Source organism: Coregonus clupeaformis, chromosome 6, assembly GCF_020615455.1.
Source record: "Coregonus clupeaformis isolate EN_2021a chromosome 6, ASM2061545v1, whole genome shotgun sequence".
Classification (NCBI taxonomy): domain Eukaryota; kingdom Metazoa; phylum Chordata; class Actinopteri; order Salmoniformes; family Salmonidae; genus Coregonus; species Coregonus clupeaformis.
This window is the reverse complement of record NC_059197.1, coordinates 48,529,198-48,548,788: the sequence shown is the minus strand read 5'-3', so window position 1 is coordinate 48,548,788 and position 19,591 is coordinate 48,529,198. Positions and strand designations below refer to the sequence as shown.

At 44.6% G+C, this 19,591-nt stretch overlaps 1 protein-coding gene across 1 annotated transcript in view; it reads left to right on the top strand.

Moving 5' to 3' along the window:
* The window catches only part of LOC121567501 (zinc finger protein neuro-d4-like), a 44,707-nt gene that overhangs the window by 20,510 nt on the left and 4,606 nt on the right, over positions 1 to 19,591 (top strand). The window contains exons 8-10 of the mRNA XM_045220857.1: positions 256 to 387; positions 15,231 to 15,350; positions 15,593 to 15,705. Of these exons, the coding sequence (XP_045076792.1) occupies positions 256 to 387; positions 15,231 to 15,350; positions 15,593 to 15,705 (365 nt within the window). The remainder of the gene's footprint in view (positions 1 to 255; positions 388 to 15,230; positions 15,351 to 15,592; positions 15,706 to 19,591) is intronic.

The following is a 19,591-nucleotide window of genomic DNA, read 5'->3' as shown; positions in this document are numbered from 1 at the left end:
AGCAACAAGCACTAACGGAACACTATAGAGCAATAAATAGAGCAATATTCAAACTAAAACGGTGACATTGCATTGGCTAGTGATGGATACAGCATTCATTAATTATGAGTGTATCTATTTTCAGTGGAGCACAATTGCATTCACTCATATATTTTACTGATAGATATGGTATAGATATGTTATGATGATTTGTATTGGGCTACATTTAGTTCTGTCTCTTGATTTTGCTTGTATGTGTGTGTGGTTGTGTTCCAGTCTGTGGGAAGCGCTATAAGAACCGCCCGGGCCTGAGCTACCACTACACCCACACACACCTAGCGGACGAGGAGGGAGAGGAGGACTCTGAGCGTCACACCCTGCCCTTCCAGCGCAAGAACAACCACAAGCGTGAGTCCCTATGCTACAGTGTGCTCTATGCTTTACCCTAAGGCTGGCTGCTGCACTATGCCATATACCCTCTGAACTTGTGTCATGTCAACGCAACCTAAGCTAGATGCAGTATCCTACAGAATGTTACTACACAGCAACTTGCACATTTCATTTGCAGCACACACTGTTGTACAATGTAGTAGCATTTGTGTATGTCTGTCTGCCTGCCTGTCTGCCTGCCTGTCTGTCTGTCTGCCTGCCTGTCTGTCTGTCTGTCTGTCTGTCTGTCTGTCTGTCTGTCTGTCTGTCTGTCTGTCTGTCTGTCTGTCTGTCTGTCTGTCTGTCTGTCTGTCTGTCTGTCTGTCTGTCTGTCTGTCTGTCTGTCTGTCTGTCTGTCTGTCTGTCTGTCTGTAATGCTGTTTGATTAGCATGGCCCTGAATTGGACAGTGTTAATGGGCTGAACAGGGACACTGAGAGGAAGGGTAGCAGGAGGGGGATCTGTTTTGTTCCCCTCTCTCCCCCAGCACATTCCATGTCCCAGGCTGGCAATTTACAGTGCACTGAGAGAGGTTGCATCCCAAACGTCACTTTGTAGGGAATAGGGTGTCATTTGGGGCGCAAACAGAGACACACAGCTGTAGTCGTCCCCACATCAATGTCCTTGTAGAAAAATACTAGAGTTAATTGGCTGAGCGCTGTTTCAAATTGGCCTTTCTTAGTGGATTGTCCGTCAGTGGGTCCTGGTGTGTGTGTGTGTGTGTGTGTGCTGCAGTTTTAGGACTCTGCAGGGTGAAAGAGAAGAGAATGGCTGCATTAGAGAGGTTTAATATCCTCCTCTCTTCTCCTCCTGCTACACACATGCAGGCGCAGGCGCGTATATACACACACACACACACACGCACCAATACACACATGCACAAAACTCATTCCTCTTGTGAAATGAAAATAGAAGCCTATTGTGTGTGTGTCTGCATGTGCGTTTGTGTGTGCGTGTTTCTATCTTATGGTTTTCCCAATATGCTAAGTGTCAAGTTGCAGATGCACCCCCTCCTTTATATTACACCATATATAATCATATTAATATGAATGGTTATAATGAAACTGGCCCATACATTATTCATGTAATATTCTTCCTAAAAGATGTCTAGACTAGAGTCTGTAAGCCTGGTCCACTCCACAAGGCAAAGTTAAAGGAAAATTCCACCCCAAAACTATATTTTGTTATTTGTTTCATTAGTCCATTGTTGGTATAGTCCCAAAATGTTTTGCAGGTCAGCAATCAAGTTTTCAAGACATATTTTGAAAATGAGGAACTTTCAAAATGCAGAAACTGAATGGAGTGTGGAAGATCGCTGAAATCCAAAGTCTTTTCTTCTCTTTTATTTTGTTATTTTACCTCCCATCATTCTCTCTCTCTCTCTCTCTCTCTCTCTCTCTCTCTCTCTCTCTCTCTCTCTCTCTCTCTCTCTCTCTCTCTCAATTCAATTCAATTCAATTTCAATTTCAATTTCAATTTCAATTCAATTTCAATTTCAATTTAAGGGCTTTATTGGCATGGGAAACGTGTGTTAACATTGCCAAAGCAAGTGATGTAGATAGTAAACAAAAGTGAAATAAACAATAAATATTAACAGTAAACATTACACTCAGAAGTTTCAAAAGAATAAAGCCATTTCAAATGTCATATTATGTATATATACAGTGTTGTAACAATGTGCAAATAGGCACACTGTGGTATTTCACCCAGTAGATAAGGGAGTTTATCAAAATTGGGTTTGTTTTCGAATTCTTTGTGGATCGCTGTAATCTGAGGGAAATATGTTTCTCTAATATGGTCATACATTTGGCAGGAGGTTAGGAAGTGCAGCTCAGTTTCCACCTCATTTTGTGGGCAGTGTGCACATAGCCTGTCTTCTCTTGAGAGCCAGGTCTGCCTACGGCGGCCTTTCTCAATAGCAAGGCTATGCTCACTGAGTCTGTACATAGTCAAAGCTTTCCTTAAGTTTGGGTCAGTCACAGTGGTCAGGTATTCTGCCACTGTGTACTCTCTGTTTAGAGCCAAATAGCATTCTAGTTTGCTCAGTTTTTTTGTTTGTTCTTTCCAATGTGTCAAGTAATTCTCTTTTTGTTTTCTCATGATTTGGTTGGGTTTAATTGTGTTGTTGTTGTTGTTGTTGTTGTTGTTGTTGTCCTGGGGCTGTGTGGGGTCTGTTTGTGTTTGTGAACAGAGCCCCAGGACAAGCTTACTTAGGGGACTCTTCTCCAAGTTCATCTCTCTGTAGGTGATGGCTTTGTTATGGAAGGTTTGGGAATCTCTTGCTTTTAGGTCGTTTGTAGAATTTAACGGCTCTTTTCTGGAGTTCGTTAATGTCTCTCTCTCTCTCTCTGTCTGTATCTCTCTATTTGTTTGAATCCCATGTATGACCTGGTTCCTGTTTTATTGTACTGTTATCCAGTTGCAGCACCAGGAATTTACTGGGGTAGCTGAGCATTCTTTATTGGGGGTGCTAATGGGGGTGCTAGCCGTAATTGGTTATAGAATTTAACGGCTCTTTTCTGGATTTTGATCATTAGCGGGTATTGGCCTAATTCTGCTCTGCATGCATTATTTGGTGTTTTACGTTGTACACAGAGGATGTTTTTGCAGAATTCTGCATGCAGAGTCTCAATTTGGTGTTTGTCCCATTTTGTGAATTCTTGGTTGGTGAGTGGACCCCAGACCTCAGAACCATAAAGGGCAATGGGTTCTATAACTGATTCAAGTATTTTTAGCCAGATCCTAATTGGTATGTCAAATTTTATGTTCCTTTTGATGGCATAGAAGGCCCTTCTTGCCTTGTCTCTCAGATCGTTCACAGCTTTGTGGAAGTTACCTGTGGCGCTGATGTTTAGGCCGAGGTATGTATCGTTTTTTGTGTGCTCTAGGGCAACGGTGTCTAGATGGAATTTGTATTTGTGGTCCTGGCAACTGGACCTTTTTTGGAACACCATTATTTTTGTCTTACTGATATTTAATGTCAGGGCCCAGGTCTGACAGAATCTGTGCAGAAGATCTAGGTGCTGCTGTAGGCCCTCCTTGGTTGGTGACAGAAGCACCAGATCATCAGCAAACAGAAGACATTTGACTTCAGATTCTAGTAGGGTGAGGCCGGGTGCTGCAGACTGTTCTAGTGCCCTCACCAATTCGTTGATATATATGTTGAAGAGGGTGGGGCTTAAACTGCATCCCTGTCTCACCCCACGGCCCTGTGGAAAGAAATGTGTGTGTTTTTTGCCAATTTTAACCGCACACTTGTTGTTTGTGTACATGGATTTTATAATGTCGTATGTTTTTCCCCCAACCCCACTTTCCATCAATTTGTATAGCAGACCCTCATTCCAAATTGAGTCAAAAGCTTTTTTGAAATCAACAACGCATGAGAAGACTTTGCCTTTGTTTTGGTTTGTTTGTTTGTCAATGAGGGTGTGCAGGGTGAATACATGGTCTGTCGTACGGTAATTTGGTAAAAAGCCAATTTGACATTTGCTCAGTACATTGTTTTCACTGAGGAAATTAACTAGTCTGCTGTTAATGATAATGCAGAGGATTTTCCCAAGGTTGCTGTTGACGCATCTCTCTATCTCTCTCTCTCTCTCTGTCTCTCTCCTCTCTCTCTCTCTCTCTCTCTCTCTCTCTCTCTCTCTCTCTCTCTCTCTCTCTCTCCTTATCTCTATCTCTCTCTCTCTCTCTCTCTCTCTCTCTGTCTCTCTCTCTCTCTCTATCCTTCTCTCTCTCTCTCTCTCTCTCTCTCTCTCCTTTTTCCATCAGTTTGATAAATTACAGATTATTCCACTAGGAGATGAGATTCTCTCTCTCTCTCTCTCTCTTTCTCTCTCTCTCTCTCTCTCTCTCTCTCTCTCTCTCTCTCTCTCTCTCTCTCTCTCTCTCTCTCTCTCTCTCTCTCTCTCTCCTTCTCTCTCTCTCTCTCTCTCTCTCTCTCTCTCTCTCTCTCTCTCTCTCTCTCTCTCTCTCTCTCTCTCTCTCTCTCTCCTCGCTCTCTCATTCCCTCTCTCATTCTCTACCTATTCGCTCCCTCACTCTTCATCGCCAGTTTACCATGCTTTCGTTCTTTCCTTTCCATTCTCTCTGAATCTCTCTCTCCATTTATATCTCTCCTTATCTCTCTCTCTCTGTTTTTGTCTTATGATTTATCCATTGCTCGTTTTTTCCCTTAATTCTTTCTGTATTTATTTCCATTGCAGGAGTGGAAGCCGATTGTTAAAATGAACTGCAGCATTAAAATTCAAGGCTGCCTCGCAATTTATTTTCTTCATAAAGTGACAGAGGCAGGGGTGTTGGGGGGTAGGGGCTGGTTTTGGGCATTGATGTGACGGGGGATTGAGGAGGGGTTGGAGGGAGGGGTGTTTACTTTAGAGGTCGGCCCTCTGGTGTGCACCTGAAAATTGGTTTTGTGAGCAGAAAGAGTCAAGCCAGTTCTCGTTAAGTCCTCTCCCCAAATCAGAATTGAGATTCCGAGTCTGGTTTATCTGGACGGACAGACGGTCGGAGGAGTGAGAGCAGGAGGGGGGATGGAGGGATAAGGGGTGTAACATGTAATTGAGCCCTTTGAAGGTCAGCGTCCTTTTGTTCCTGTTGTTCTTTTTATATATTTATTTATTTATTTATTTTCAATTCTTGCCCAGTTTCACCTCGCTCACAAAATGGCTTCACTCGCCTTGCTCCACCAGTGTGAGAAGGAATCCTTGTGATCAGCTATAAGGACAAAATTAATTATGTATAAAACCTAAAATGGCGTCCTGGCTGTCTCTGTTCCCTCTTTCTCTTTCTCTTTCTCTCTCTTTCTCTTTCTCTCTCTCTCTCTCACTCTCTCGCTCTCTCTCTCTCTCTCACTGTCTGTCAGTGGGGTAGGATACTAGATGTGGAATGAGATCTATGGAGTCTGGTGGTTGGTTCTGTTCCAGCAGATTCACATGTGATGAAAGTCCTGCAGTAAGAGAGAGAGAGCGAGTTTTAATGAGGGTCTGGTGACAGTGACAGTGGAGGGCCTGTGTCACTGTAGGGACGGCGAACGTTCAGGCAGTTGCACAGACACTAAGCTCTAGTCTAGAGCGCCCAGTTAAATTGTATGTAATTGCTGCAATATTTTGCGAGTGGGCAACCTATACTATCATCCAAAATGGACATGTTGAATTATTTAGCCATATTAAATTATTTTATAATGCGCTAATGTGAACAGTTTGTGTCACTACCTTACACAAACACACATTTTCACCTCATACAATTTCTTTTTTTTTACCTCAGATTGTTGATGTTAATATATAAGTTTATAGTCATCAAGATGACACTAAATCGATTGCTTTAAACAGATAATATACTGAACAAAAATATAAACGCAACATTTAAAGTGTTGGTCCCATGTTTCATGAGCTGAAATAATAAGATCCCAGAATTTTTCCATACGCACAAAAAGCTTATTTCTTTCAAATGTTGTGCACAAATGTAACATCCCTGTTAGTGAACATTTCTCCTTTGCCAAGATAATCCATCCACCTGACAGGTGTGGCACATCAAGAAGCTGAATAAACAGCATGATCATTACACAGGTGCACCTTGTGCTGGGGACAATAAAAGGCCACTCTAAAATGTGCAATTTTGTCACACAACACAATGCCACAGATGTCTCAAGTTTTAACGTTGTTTTAGAGAATTTGGCAGTACGTCTAACCGGCCTGACAACTGCAGACCACGTGTAACCACGCCAGCCCAGGACCTCCACATCTGGCTTCTTCACCTGCGGTATGGTCTGAGACCAGCCACCCGGACAGCTGATGAAACTGAGGAGTATCTGTGGTCCTCTGTAGCTCAGCTGGTAGAGCACGGCGCTTGTAACGCCAAGGTAGTGGGTTCGATCCCCGGGACCACCCATACACAAAAAATGTATGCACGCATGACTGTAAGTCGCTTTGGATAAAAGCGTCTGCTAAATGGCATATTATTATTATATTATTCTGTCTGTAATAAAGCCCTTTTGTGGGGAAAAACTCATTCTGATTGGCTGGGCCTGGCTCCCCAGTGGGTGGGCCTATGCCCTCCCAGGCCACCCATGGCTGCAGTCCTGCCCAGTCATGTGAAATCCATAGATTAGGGCCTAATGAATTTATTCCAATTGACTGATTTCCTTATATGAACTCTAACTCAGTAAAATCGTTGAAATTGTTGCATGTTGCGTTTATATTTTTGTTCAGTATATATTTGGTTTGATACCGTTGATTTGATCATACGCGCCTGTCTGTCGCAGGACTTAAAACGCAGTTGTGAAATTCAAACTCAAATGGCAAGGGAAAATTGGGGCACTTTCTTTATAAAAGCCGCTGGCCACAAACAAATACACGGATTTGACATTCAAGCTATCACTCAAAGAGCCAACCCCTGTCACTATTTAGACCTACATGTGGAGAGATGATTCAGTGAAATTATCCAGTCAAAAAAGTGTTGTTTCCTTCTGGGTATTGGCCAGCTACGGTAAACATTGTCCCACAATGAGATGAGTTGATAAATACAGGTTCTCATCTATCGACAGGTATATCTAGTATACCCAGAGCGCAAATGGCACATGTAGCGGCAGCGAATTGTCCCAGTACCATTGATTTCCATACAAGATTGACGTGAGTGATTCATCTGCGCAAGCTATTGATTACAGTAGAACAAGCTAATCAATTTCTGGAATGACCGCTTGGTAAATTTGATGCGTGAGCCGTTTTTAAGGTACTAATTTAGCAATATACAAGTCATCTGAACACAAGTGTGACGTGTGTGTATAGAGAGTAATTGTATGTATTAGTCTTCAACATATCACAACTTATTTCAGAATATTGATTATGAATTTATTTGGACATTTAAAACTGGTGTTTTGACACTCGGCTATATATGAAAAACAGGAAGCAGCAACAGTATAATTTTCAACTTATGTTTTAGGAATCTAAATTGTACTTTGAACATTATTTTTCGACATGAATCACCTTAATCGGGTAAAAACTACTGAATGAACCCAAAAATGTGCTATGATTTATTGATTTTGATGGGATTAGTGAAATCGTGAAAATGAGTTTGTCCTGGCTAGTTATTGTGTCTGTACTGTAGCAGAAAGGTACAGAACAGAGTAGCCTATAGAGGTGACTGAGTAGAGATACAGGCTGGGTTCAGAGAGAGAGGACAGGGGTGGTGGGGGCGGGGCAGTACAGTCACTGGGTAGAGATACAGGCTGGGTTCAGAGAGAGAGGACAGGGGTGGTGGGGGGGGCGGGGCAGTACAGTCACTGAGTAGAGATACAGGCTGGTTTCAGAGAGAGAGGACAGGGGTGGTGGGGGCGGGGCAGTACAGTCACTGAGTAGAGATACAGGCTGGGTTCAGAGAGAGAGAGGACAGGGGTGGTGGGGGCGGGGCAGTACAGTCACTGAGTAGAGATACAGGCTGGGTTCAGAGAGAGAGAGGACAGGGGGTGGTGGGGGCGGGGCAGTACAGTCACTGAGTAGAGATACAGGCTGGGTTCAGAGAGAGAGAGGACAGGGGTGGTGGGGGCGGGGCAGTACAGTCACTGAGTAGAGATACAGGCTGGGTTCAGAGAGAGAGAGGACAGGGGTGGTGGGGGCGGGGCAGTACAGTCACTGAGTAGAGATACAGGCTGGGTTCAGAGAGAGAGAGGACAGGGGTGGTGGGGGGCGGGGCAGTACAGTCACTGAGTAGAGATACAGGCTGGGTTCAGAGAGAGAGAGGACAGGGGTGGTGGGGGCGGGGCAGTACAGTCACTGAGTAGAGATACAGGCTGGGTTCAGAGAGAGAGAGGACAGGGGTGGTGGGGGCGGGGCAGTACAGTCACAACCCACGGACCCTGAACATACAACACACACCACCTGAACACACAACATGATCAGCACACTACACCACTACAAATACAGAAAATGTATACTGTACCTAACCATATAAAATAAATGTAAACACGGTCCAAGTGACAACCAGTTTTTGTGGTGGTTTCCCGCACAAAGATGAAGCCTAAAAAAGCATTTTCAATGGAGCTTCACCATTTAGTGTTTTTTAGTCCAGGACTAGGCTTAATCTGTGTCCGTGAAAATGCCCCTATGAGTTTACCTGACTTTAGATTCTATAGTCTAGCTCAAATGGCGATTTGTTTAGGTGTAGTCAGTCCCAGTTGCTCAGTCCTTTGCTTGCTGTAACCAGGGCTGGGACTTTGTCTACCAGATTGCCCCACCATGGTAATGAATGATGTCTCTTATTAGAGTGAAGACCATTCTGGGTTTTACCTAGTTAATTCTTCAACCTCAACCATCACCTTTAGCTGTTATACTGGTCTGGTTTCTTCCTGAACTTTCCACATGCCTGTGCTGCTGGTGCCAGTGCCGGTACAGTATCTTCCTACATAGCCTGACCAGCTCACGCTGCCTGCCGACCCGCCATTGCACTGCCTCCTCTACCGCAACAAAGCAGGAAGAGAAACGGCTGTTGCCTAGCAATCTGGTTGCTATAGTGACAGGCTGGGCTCCCTCCTAAAGAGTATGTTATTATGTACATTGAGGAGGGAGGGGAAGAGGGGAGGGAGGGGGGAGTGAAGTTTGGCATTGGAGGGGTTGAAACGGAGGGGGCAGAGGAGTTCATTAAAGGCAACAGAAAGAAGAAAGAGAGTGAAAGAAGGAGAGTGAGAGTAAAGAATTCTCTTTATGATTGATCATATATATTACCCCAAACAGGGAGAAGGCAGGCTGATATTGCACTGCTTAATTTGATATTCCGTATTAACTGTGGTGAATGATGGACGGAGTCAGGCGCAGGAGTAAAATAACCGGATGCAGATTTATTCCTTCCAGACATACAATGCGCCTACAACGGCAATCGAAACAGGTACAGGGGAAACAATCCTCCCTGACCAAACACAGTCTCAGAAAATACAATAAATGTAATGAAACAGGGGAAAATCAACCCTGGCAAAATAAATGAGAGAGTATCTCAACCAAGCTACTCTCCTCCCACAATCACTCACAAAGACAAGGGGGCAGAGGGAACACTTATACACAGACTAATTAGGGGATGAGCACCAGGTGTGTGTGATTGACAAGACAAGACATGACAAGTGGAGTGATGAGAATGGGATTGGCAGTAGCTAGTAAGCCGGTGACGACGAACACCGAAACCTGCCCGAACAAGGACGGGAGGCAGCCTCGGCGGAAGTCGTGACAATTAACAGAGGAAAGGCTTGCTGGGTTAGGATTGGATCCTCAGTCATTTGGCCATTTTAATATAACCACTCCCCCCTTCCCATCCTGCTCATGAAAACATATCTGTCTGTCTGTCTGTCTGTCGGAGCCTAGATACACACACACACACCCTATATCTTACTAGGATGTCTTATATGTACTGTACTGTACCTGTGTTGCTGTCTAACTTCCAGCGTTTCCTCAGTATTGATTTGGTGGGTCAGACAATGAAACCTAACTGCGGCTAAGAGTCTGAGTTTAGGGCTTTTTAAACAGGATTACAGAGTCACATGGGGGAAAGTATAGAACAGTAATCTCTTCTCCCTCCACCAAAAAGGATTCATATTTGCATTTTTCTGAGCATCAAACAGACATTCCAGTTGGCACAGGGGTGTATGTGAAGTGTGTGTGTATGATTTGTGTTTGTGTGTGTATATGCATGTGTGTGTATGTGTGTATATATATATATATATACAAATAAGTGTAAGAGGCTGCCTCTGTCTGTACATATTTATGCTGCCACAGAGGCTGACATAGCGTGTGCAGGTCAGTGTGTTTAGACTGCAGCCATAGATCAAGTTTTGTTATGCACCAAAATCTCCACCGTCCTCTCGCTTTGCAATGTCATTCTGTTTCAGACCCACAATGCACTGGGACTTACGCAACCTGCTGACTGGACAGGGGAGAGAAATGAGCATGTTATTGCATTGCGTCTTGCTGGTGTGTGTTTGTGTGTGTGCATGTGTGTCTATAGAGAAGGAGAAAGAGGGAGATATAGAGAATTGAAGAAGGTGGAGACAGATGGTGTAGGTATTTGTGTGACAATAGACGGATTGCAGAAAAAAAAATCTAATTTCCTCTGTGAAAGAGAGAAGCACAGACAGGATGAGAGAGAGGAAACGTTCCTCATGAGATATCTCATCTGTGACTGACACTTTTCGTCTGACTGACTCAGTCTCTCTCCCTGCATAATACTGGAACCATTGTCTCTCTGTGCATTCGTGCTGTGTGTGTGTGGTTTCTCTGTGCTGCCTCTCTGTGTTGTTTGTCCTTTCCTGTACGTGAGTGTACTGTGTGTTTGTGTGTGTGTGTGTGTGTGTGTGTTAGCGCCACAGTTATGGATGAAGATCGTCATGAAAATAAAATAACCTTTTTTTTGTGTGTGGAAATAACAGCTGACTGAAGATTGGACGGCCAGGCATTCTTGCGGTTCAGTCTGTGAAATAAGCAAGGTGTTGTATCAAACAAGTCTTCAGTTGCCTAGGCAACACCCCCTTTCCCCACTCAAGCTTATATCCTCAAATTCATGAAAACGTAGTCATTTAAGTTATATGTTAAAATATATTCGTATTCGTGGATTCATTTACTTCTACCTGATGCCTATCATGAAGGTTTTTGAATGCAGGTTTTTTTCATAATCGAAAACCTTAATCGATGAATACAAATATTATGTTACATATATCTTAAATGACCCCATTTTCATGTATTTGATGATATAAGCTTGACGCCCATTCAAAAACAGTACGGGACTTGCACCAGGAAGTATGCAGGACTTTCATAAGGTATAGCAGAGGAGAGGAGAAAATGTGTGAAAAACTAAAAAACAATAACCGTCATCCAAAATTGCCTGACCGTCACAGCCCTAGTGTGTGTATGCATTGGATGAAAGCTGATACTAAAGGCTGGATTGGGGGCAGAGGGACTCTCATTCGTCACGTTAAAGATAGAGGGTGGGGGTTGGGAGTGGAACAAGCCTTTAAAAGTTATTATGCAAAGATGTGCTGGCTATGAATCTTTGTGTGTGTATGCTTGCGTTTGTCTCGGTGTATGCTTGCGTGCGTGTGCGTGTGCCTGTGAATGTGAGTGTATGTATACATTATATTAGTGTGTATCTGTATGTGTGTGTCCCGGTGTGGTACTTCCCTCATTAAGCAGCCTGGTGACAGGAGTGCAGAGTGTGTGTTTTCACCCTGATGCTCTGACACAGCAGCAGCCACTTCTTCACTTCCCTCTCCTCTTTGTGTTCTGCCCTTCCTCTCTCCTCGTCCTCCTCTTCCTCTTCCTTCTCCTCTTCCTCTTCCCCCCCTCCTCTTCCTCTTCCTCATCCTCCTCTTCCTCTTCCTCCTCCTTCCTCTCCCCTCCTCCTCTACCTCATCTTCCTCTTCCTCCTCATCTTCCTTTCTCCTCTTCCCCCCCCTTCCTCTTCCTCTCCCCTCCTCCTCTTCCTCTTCCTCCTCCTCTTTCTCCTCTTCCTCTTCCTCTTCCTCTCTCCTCTCTCCTCTTCTGTTCTATTTGCTCACCTGCATACAGGTGTTATGGGGAAGGCAGTGTGTAGGTGAGACTAGGAGCTGATCTGTGTCTCTGTTTGTATGGTCTGTTCACAGTGACATCATAGACAGCATCATCACTGGTTCACCCTAGACTAGTAGGATTGCTTTAGTAAAACCCTGTTTTATTGTCAGGTGCAAAACCATACTAACTAAGCTAAGCTATCTAATAGTTGGCTCTGTGTATGATTTTAAGCTCATTGTGCTGTATGATTGGACCAGTGTAAATAGGTTTATGTTCGTTGTGCTGTATGATTGGACCTGTGTGAATAGGTTTATGTTCATTGTGCCGTATGATTGGACCAGTGTGAATAGGTTTACGTTCATTGTGCTGTATGATTGGACCTGTGTGAATAGGTTTATGTTCATTGTGCTGTATGATTGGACCAGTGTGAACAGGTTTATGTTCATTGTGCTGTATGATTGGACCTGTGTGAATAGGTTTATGTTCATTGTGCTGTGTGATTGGACCAGTGTGAATAGGTTTATATTCATTGTGCTGTGTGATTGGACCAGTGTGAATAGGTTTATATTCATTGTACTGAATGATTGGACCAGTGTGAATAGGTTTATTTTATGCTCAGAAAACAGAGTGAAGAGACATGGGTGAGAGAGCAAAAGAAGGAATGAAAGTGTGGAGGAGAGTGAGAAGCATAGAGAAAGTGAGACCAGGCAACAGGTGCTTGTGGGTATTCCTGCGGAAGTGCTAATTCGATAAGGCTGTGGCCACTTTATCGACCAGCCGGTGCGGTATGGATCTTAGGCTAGGGATTGTGCTAGAATGAGATTGTGAAAACTCCAGGAGCAGGTTGTATTGACAATGAAGGAGTGAGAAAGGGAGAGCGAGTTGGAGAGAAAAATGAGAGCGCGGTGTGATAGAGAGGGTTGGAGAGAGATCGGGAGAGTGAGAGAGATGAAGAGAGAGGGGGATAGAGAGAGGGAGAGAGGGAGAGGGGAGAGGTAGAGAGGCTTAGACTTAGAGAGAGTGAGATAGGTAGGCGAAGAGAGGGGAGAGAGATAGGGGGAGAGAAAGCGAGAGAAGGCAATGAAAGGGAGGGGGGAGATATGAGGGGGGTATTTCAGGATTCATCTCTCTCCCCTAATTCCCAGTGGGTTCCGAGACACACTTAAAAGCTGTGAAGTGTGCTGTTCTGCCTGTATTCTCCCAGTAATTGGAGGGGTGTTACAGGAAAGGTGGTGCTGGAGTTGAGATGGAGGGAGGGAGGGAGGTGTGTATCACCCTTGACAACCTCAGGAACGTGCAACCGCTCTCGCGCATTCTTTGTCTCTGTCTGTCTGTCTGCCTGTCTGTCTGCCAATTTTCTGTGTCTCTGTCTGGTTTGGTCTGTATGTCTCTGTCTCTCTCTTCCTCTTGCTTCGCTGTCTCGCCTCTCCCTCCCACCCTCACTTTCTCCTCCCCCCCTCTCTCTTTTTCAATCCCTCTTTCTCTCTGTCCGTGTCAAAGATATACTACCTCAGGTTAGCGTCTCAGACTTTAAACATGGCCACAGGCATTTAATCATTGATGGGCTTTCCTTTCTGAGCAGGCAGGCCAGTGGGCAGCCCTCTCACGCACAGATGTGTCAGGGCTTGCTGATTCACTCTCAGGGGTCCTCACAGCCTCACGGTCTGCAGAGCCTCAGAGCAACACTGTTTATAGTATGTGCCATTTGGCATATATTTTTATGTAATTGTGTGTGCATATACAGTTTTGCCCACCAGGGACTGTGGTGAAGCACAGTCAGCAGTAGTCTGTTGAAATAAAATACATAAAAAGAAGCGGTGTGTGGTTTTTTCACAAGGCTTTTTTTAATTCTTAAACTCAGTGACGTATTTAATTAATAAACCTAGTTTGCCTTGCTTTTAATGCTTGTACTGTATATGCATAAAATATGTTCATATTGTATATAGTCCATACATACCTCAGTGCCCAAGTGGCAAGTGTTGTAGACGAAGGTGAGGATAGTGGTATGTTTGCCACAGCCCCCTGACTGTAGGTAATGTACCACTCCACTGTACATTACTGCTCCTCATTATACAATACAGTACAGAGCTGCCTGGCTGGCAGCGTGCTGGTACCATGGACAGCTCTCCCCCCTCATCCTGATCAGAGTTTTTTTTGTCTCTCTAGAGATTATAAACCAACCCTGTGGAGTAGAAAACCCAATCTCCCCCTCCACACCCTCCGCTCCACCCCCTCCACCTCCCCTCCACCCCTCCCCCAGCCCCCTGCCACAATCCACCCTGGGCTGGATTAATGACCTCGCTGGAGAGGGCCCTGGCTCTCCAAATCACACACCAGACAGCCACTGACTACTCCACCATGCACACTGCTGCTGTATTCTCTGTGTGTGTGTGTGTGTGTGTGTGTGTTTATGTATTCGAGATGAATTCCTGTGTGTGCTTGTCTAGTCTACTGTATGTCGGTTTGTCTTCATCTGTCTTACGTGCGCCGCTGGTGAGTCACTGTGATGTTCCTGTCCATTGCATTACATCTTAATACAGGAACAATGGACATATACAAATAGACTGTCCTGGTTACGTGATCAGAGCTATTAAAGGTATTATGCAATCGACTGCAGTCAGTGAGACGGAGAGGATGCATGCAGAGAGACGTTCTTCTCCGTTAATGGTTATTCTAAAATGGCTTCCCACTGCGCACCTGCCACTTGACGCACAGCAGGTCTGTAACAGCCCCCCCACCACTCCTTTGACAATATTAAACAGACCCCTGGGCCTCCCAGTGGATTTCCCTCCCCGTCTTCCTCCTCCCTTCCCTGGCTGAGCACGAGCTGGCGAGTCCCAAGCTTCAGCGGGCCTGCTGCTTGCGTTACCAAAACCAACATATGGAGGAGGGAGAGTCTTATCCAGCTGGGATGCTCTGCAGTCTGGCTGGCTGGAAGTCTCATATTCTCAGTCTCACTCGATGTTTCCTGTCTCCACCTCGTCTCTCTCTCTCACTCCATATCTCTCTCTTGCTCTCTTGCTCTCTTGCTCTCTTGCTCTCTTGCTCTCTTGCTCTCTCTCTCTCTCTCTCTCTCTCTCTCTCTCTCTCTCTCTCTCTCTCTCTCTCTCTCTCTCTCTCTCTCTCTCTCTCTCTCTCTCTCTCTCTCTCTCTCTGTGCTCAATGGAGCTTCATACAAATGCTGGATCAAAAAATAGTGCATAGAATATAAGTAATATATAATATGCTGCTTTTCTGTAAGAGAGTGTTTGTTAAGGAAGTAGCTCTATTGTATGGAACCTTTCCACCTGTGTGATTTCAGCTAAGAAAGCTGCAGACGGGTCGGTCATCCCTAACGGCTACTGTGACTTCTGCCTGGGCGGCTCAAAGAAGACCGGCTGTCCCGAGGACCTCATCTCCTGTGCCGACTGTGGACGCTCAGGTACGGACAGACAGACACTCCGATGGACATCAGTTTTAGTTGGTTTTAAATGTGTAATTATTACACAGATGTTATTATGTTTTAGAGTAATAGAAACAAGCCCAACATGGAGGACTTTCAACTCCCTCCAAAATGATGGTGATGATGATGACGGTGGTGATGATGATGATGATGGTGATGATGATGATGGTGATGATAGGGAGTAACATGAAAAGAGTGTGTGTCGTTCTCTGTGTACCCAGGTCACCCGTCCTGCCTGCAGTTCACAGTCAACATGACGGCAGCAGTGCGAACCTACCGCTGGCAGTGCATCGAGTGCAAGTCCTGCAGCTTGTGTGGCACCTCCGAGAATGACGTGAGCACCACGCGCAAGCACGCGCACACACACACACACACAAGCACACACACACACACACACACACACCCCTTCATACTCCCCAAACATCTATACTGAACAAAAATATAAATGCAACATGCAACAATTTTACTGAGTCACAGTTCATATAAGGAAATCAGTCAATTGAAATAAATTAATTAGGCTCTAATCTATGGATTTCACATGAATGGGAATACAGATATGCATCTGTTGGTCACAAATACTTTTTTTTTAAAGGTAGGGGCGTGGATCAGAAAATCACAATTTGCCTCATGCAGCGCGACACATCTCCTTCACATAGAGTTGATCAGGCTGTTGATTGTGGCCTGTAGAATGTTGTCCCACTCTTCTTCAATGGCTGTGCGAAGTTGCTGGATATTGGCGGGAACTGGAACATGCTGTCGTACACATCGATCCAGAGCATCCCAAACCTGCTCGTTGGGTGACATGTCTGGTGAGTATGCAGGCCATGGAAGAACTGGGACATTTTCAGCTTCCAGGAATTGTGTACAGGTCCTTGCAACATGGGGCCGTGCATTATCATGATGAAACATGAGGTGATGGCAGCGGATGAATGACACGACAATGGGCCTCAGGATCTCATCACGGTATCTCTGTGCATTCAAATTGCCATCGATAAAATGCAATTGTGTTTGCAGCATATGCCTGCCAATACCATAACCCCACCGCCACCATGGGGCACTCTGTTCACAACGTTGACATCAGCAAACCGCTCTCCCACATGACACCATACACGTGGTCTGCGGTTGTGAGGCCGGGTTGGACAGTCTGCAAAAGAAAACTATGATGGCGACAACAGCTCTGGTGGACATTCCTGCAGTCAGCATGCCAATTGCTGTGGCATTGTGTTGTGTGACAAAACTACACATTTCAGAGTGGCCTTTTATTGTCCCCAGCACAAGGTGCACCTGTGTAATGATCATGCTGTTTAATCAGCTTCTTGATATGCCACACCTGTCAGGTGAATGGATTATCTTGGCAAAGGAGAAATGCTCACTAACAAGGATGTAAACCAATTTGTGCACAACATTTGGAGAAAGAAGCTTTTTGTGTGTATGGAACATTTCTGGAATCTTTTATTTCAGCTCATGAAACAAGGGACCAACACTTTACATGTTGAGATCATATTTTTGTTCAGTGTATATCCCACTCTACATTTACCCCAACACACACTCACCTGGACACTCATCCTCCAGTATGATTAACACCCGATGGCCCAGATTTTCTAAGTGTTTACACCTGTTTTCACAACAGGAAATTCAATATTGGGGACATATCAAAAGGGTAAAGTAAAGGTTAAAACACACTGGAAAATACAAACGTGGTGCAAACGTTTAGCAAATCTGGGCCTATGTGTGGTAGGTGTAGTACAGTGGGGGGAAAAAGTATTTAGTCAGCCACCAATTGTGCAAGTTCTCCCACTTAAAAAGATGAGAGAGGCCTGTAATTTTCATCATAGGTACACGTCAACTATGACAGACAAAATGAGAAAAAAAAATCCAGAAAATCACATTGTAGGATTTTTAATGAATTTATTTGCAAATTATGGTGGAAAATAAGTATTTGGTCAATAACAAAAGTTTCTCAATACTTTGTTGAATACCCTTTGTTGGCAATGACACAGGTCAAACGTTTTCTGTAAGTCTTCACAAGGTTTTCACACACTGTTGCTGGTATTTTGGCCCATTCCTCCATGCAGATCTCCTCTAGAGCAGTGATGTTTTGGGGCTGTCGCTGGGCAACACAGACTTTCAACTCCCTCCAAAGATTTTCTATGGGGTTGAGATCTGGAGACTGGCTAGGCCACTCCAGGACCTTGAAATGCTTCTTACGAAGCCACTCCTTCGTTGCCCGGGCGGTGTGTTTGGGATTATTGTCATGCTGAAAGACCCAGCCACGTTTCATCTTCAATGCCCTTGCTGATGGAAGGAGGTTTTCACTCAAAATCTCACGATACATGGCCCCATTCATTCTTTCCTTTACACGGATCAGTCGTCCTGGTCCCTTTGCAGAAAAACAGCCCCAAAGCATGATGTTTCCACCCCATGCTTCACAGTAGGTATGGTGTTCTTTGGATGCAACTCAGCATTCTTTGTCCTCCAAACCACGACGAGTTGAGTTTTTACCAAAAAGTTATATTTTGGTTTCATCTGACCATATGACATTCTCCCAATCCTCTTCTGGATCATCCAAATGCACTCTAGCAAACTTCAGACGGGCCTGGACATGTACTGGCTTAAGCAGGGGGACACGTCTGGCACTGCAGGATTTGAGTCCCTGGCGGCGTAGTGTGTTACTGATGGTAGGCTTTGTTACTTTGGTCCCAGCTCTCTGCAGGTCATTCACTAGGTCCAACCCGTGTGGTTCTGGGATTTTTGCTCACCGTTCTTGTGATCATTTTGACCCCACGGGGTGAGATCTTGCGTGGAGCCCCAGATCGAGGGAGATTATCAGTGGTCTTGTATGTCTTCCATTTCCTAATAATTGCTCCCACAGTTGATTTCTTCAAACCAAGCTGCTTACCTATTGCAGATTCAGTCTTCCCAGCCTGGTGCAGGTCTACAATTTTGTTTCTGGTGTCCTTTGACAGCTCTTTGGTCTTGGCCATAGTGGAGTTTGGAGTGTGACTGTTTGAGGTTGTGGACAGGTGTCTTTTATACTGATAACAAGTTCAAACAGGTGCCATTAATACAGGTAACGAGTGGAGGACAGAGGAGCCTCTTAAAGAAGAAGTTACAGGTCTGTGAGAGCCAGAAATATTGCTTGTTTGTAGGTGACCAAATACTTATTTTCCACCATCATTTGCAAATAAATTCATTAAAAATCCTACAATGTGATTTTCTGGATTTTTTTGTCATAGTTGATGTGTACCTATGATGAAAATTACAGGCCTCTCTCATCTTTTTAAGTGGGAGAACTTGCACAATTGGTGGCTGACTAAATACTTTTTTCCCCCTCTGTATGTGTGGTAGGTGTAGTATGTGTGGTAGGTGTAGTATGTGTGGTAGGTGTAGTATGTGTGGTAGGTGTACAGTCGTGGTCAAAGGTTTTTTGAATGACACAAGTATTGGTCTTCACAAAGTTCGCTGCTTCAGTGTTATGAGATATTTTTGTCAGATGTTACTATGGTATACTGAAGTATAATTACAAGCATTCCATAAGTGTCAAAGGCTTTTATTGACAATTACATTAGGTTTATGCAAAGAGTCAATATTTGCAGTGTTGACCCTTCTTATTCAAGACCTCTGCAATCCGCCCTGGCATGCTGTCAATTAACTTCTGGGCCACATCCTGACTGATGGCAGCCCATTCTTGCCTAATCAATGCTTGGAGTTTGTCAGAATGTGTGGGTTTTTGTTTGTCCACCCGCCTCTTGAGGATCGACCACAAGTTCTCAATGGGATTAAGGTCTGGGGAGTTTCCTGGCCATGGACCCAAAATGTCGATGTTTTGTTCCCCGAGCCACTTAATTATCACTTTTGCCTTATGGCAAGGTGCTCCATCATGCTGGAAAAGGCATTGGTCGTCACCAAACTGTTCTTGGATGGTTGGGAGAAGTTGCTCTCGGAGGATATGTTGGTACCATTCTTTATTCATGGCTGTGTTCTTAGGCAAAATTGTGAGTGAGCCCACTCCCTTGGCTGAGAAGCAACCCCACACATGAATGGTCTCAGGATGCTTTACTGTTGGCATGACACAGGACTGATGGTAGCGCTCACCTTGTCTTCTACGGACAAGGTGTTTTCTGAATGCCCCAAACAATCGGAAAGGGGATTCATCAGAGAAATGACTTTACCCCAGTCCTCAGCAGTCCAATTCATGTACCTTTTGCAGAATATCAGTC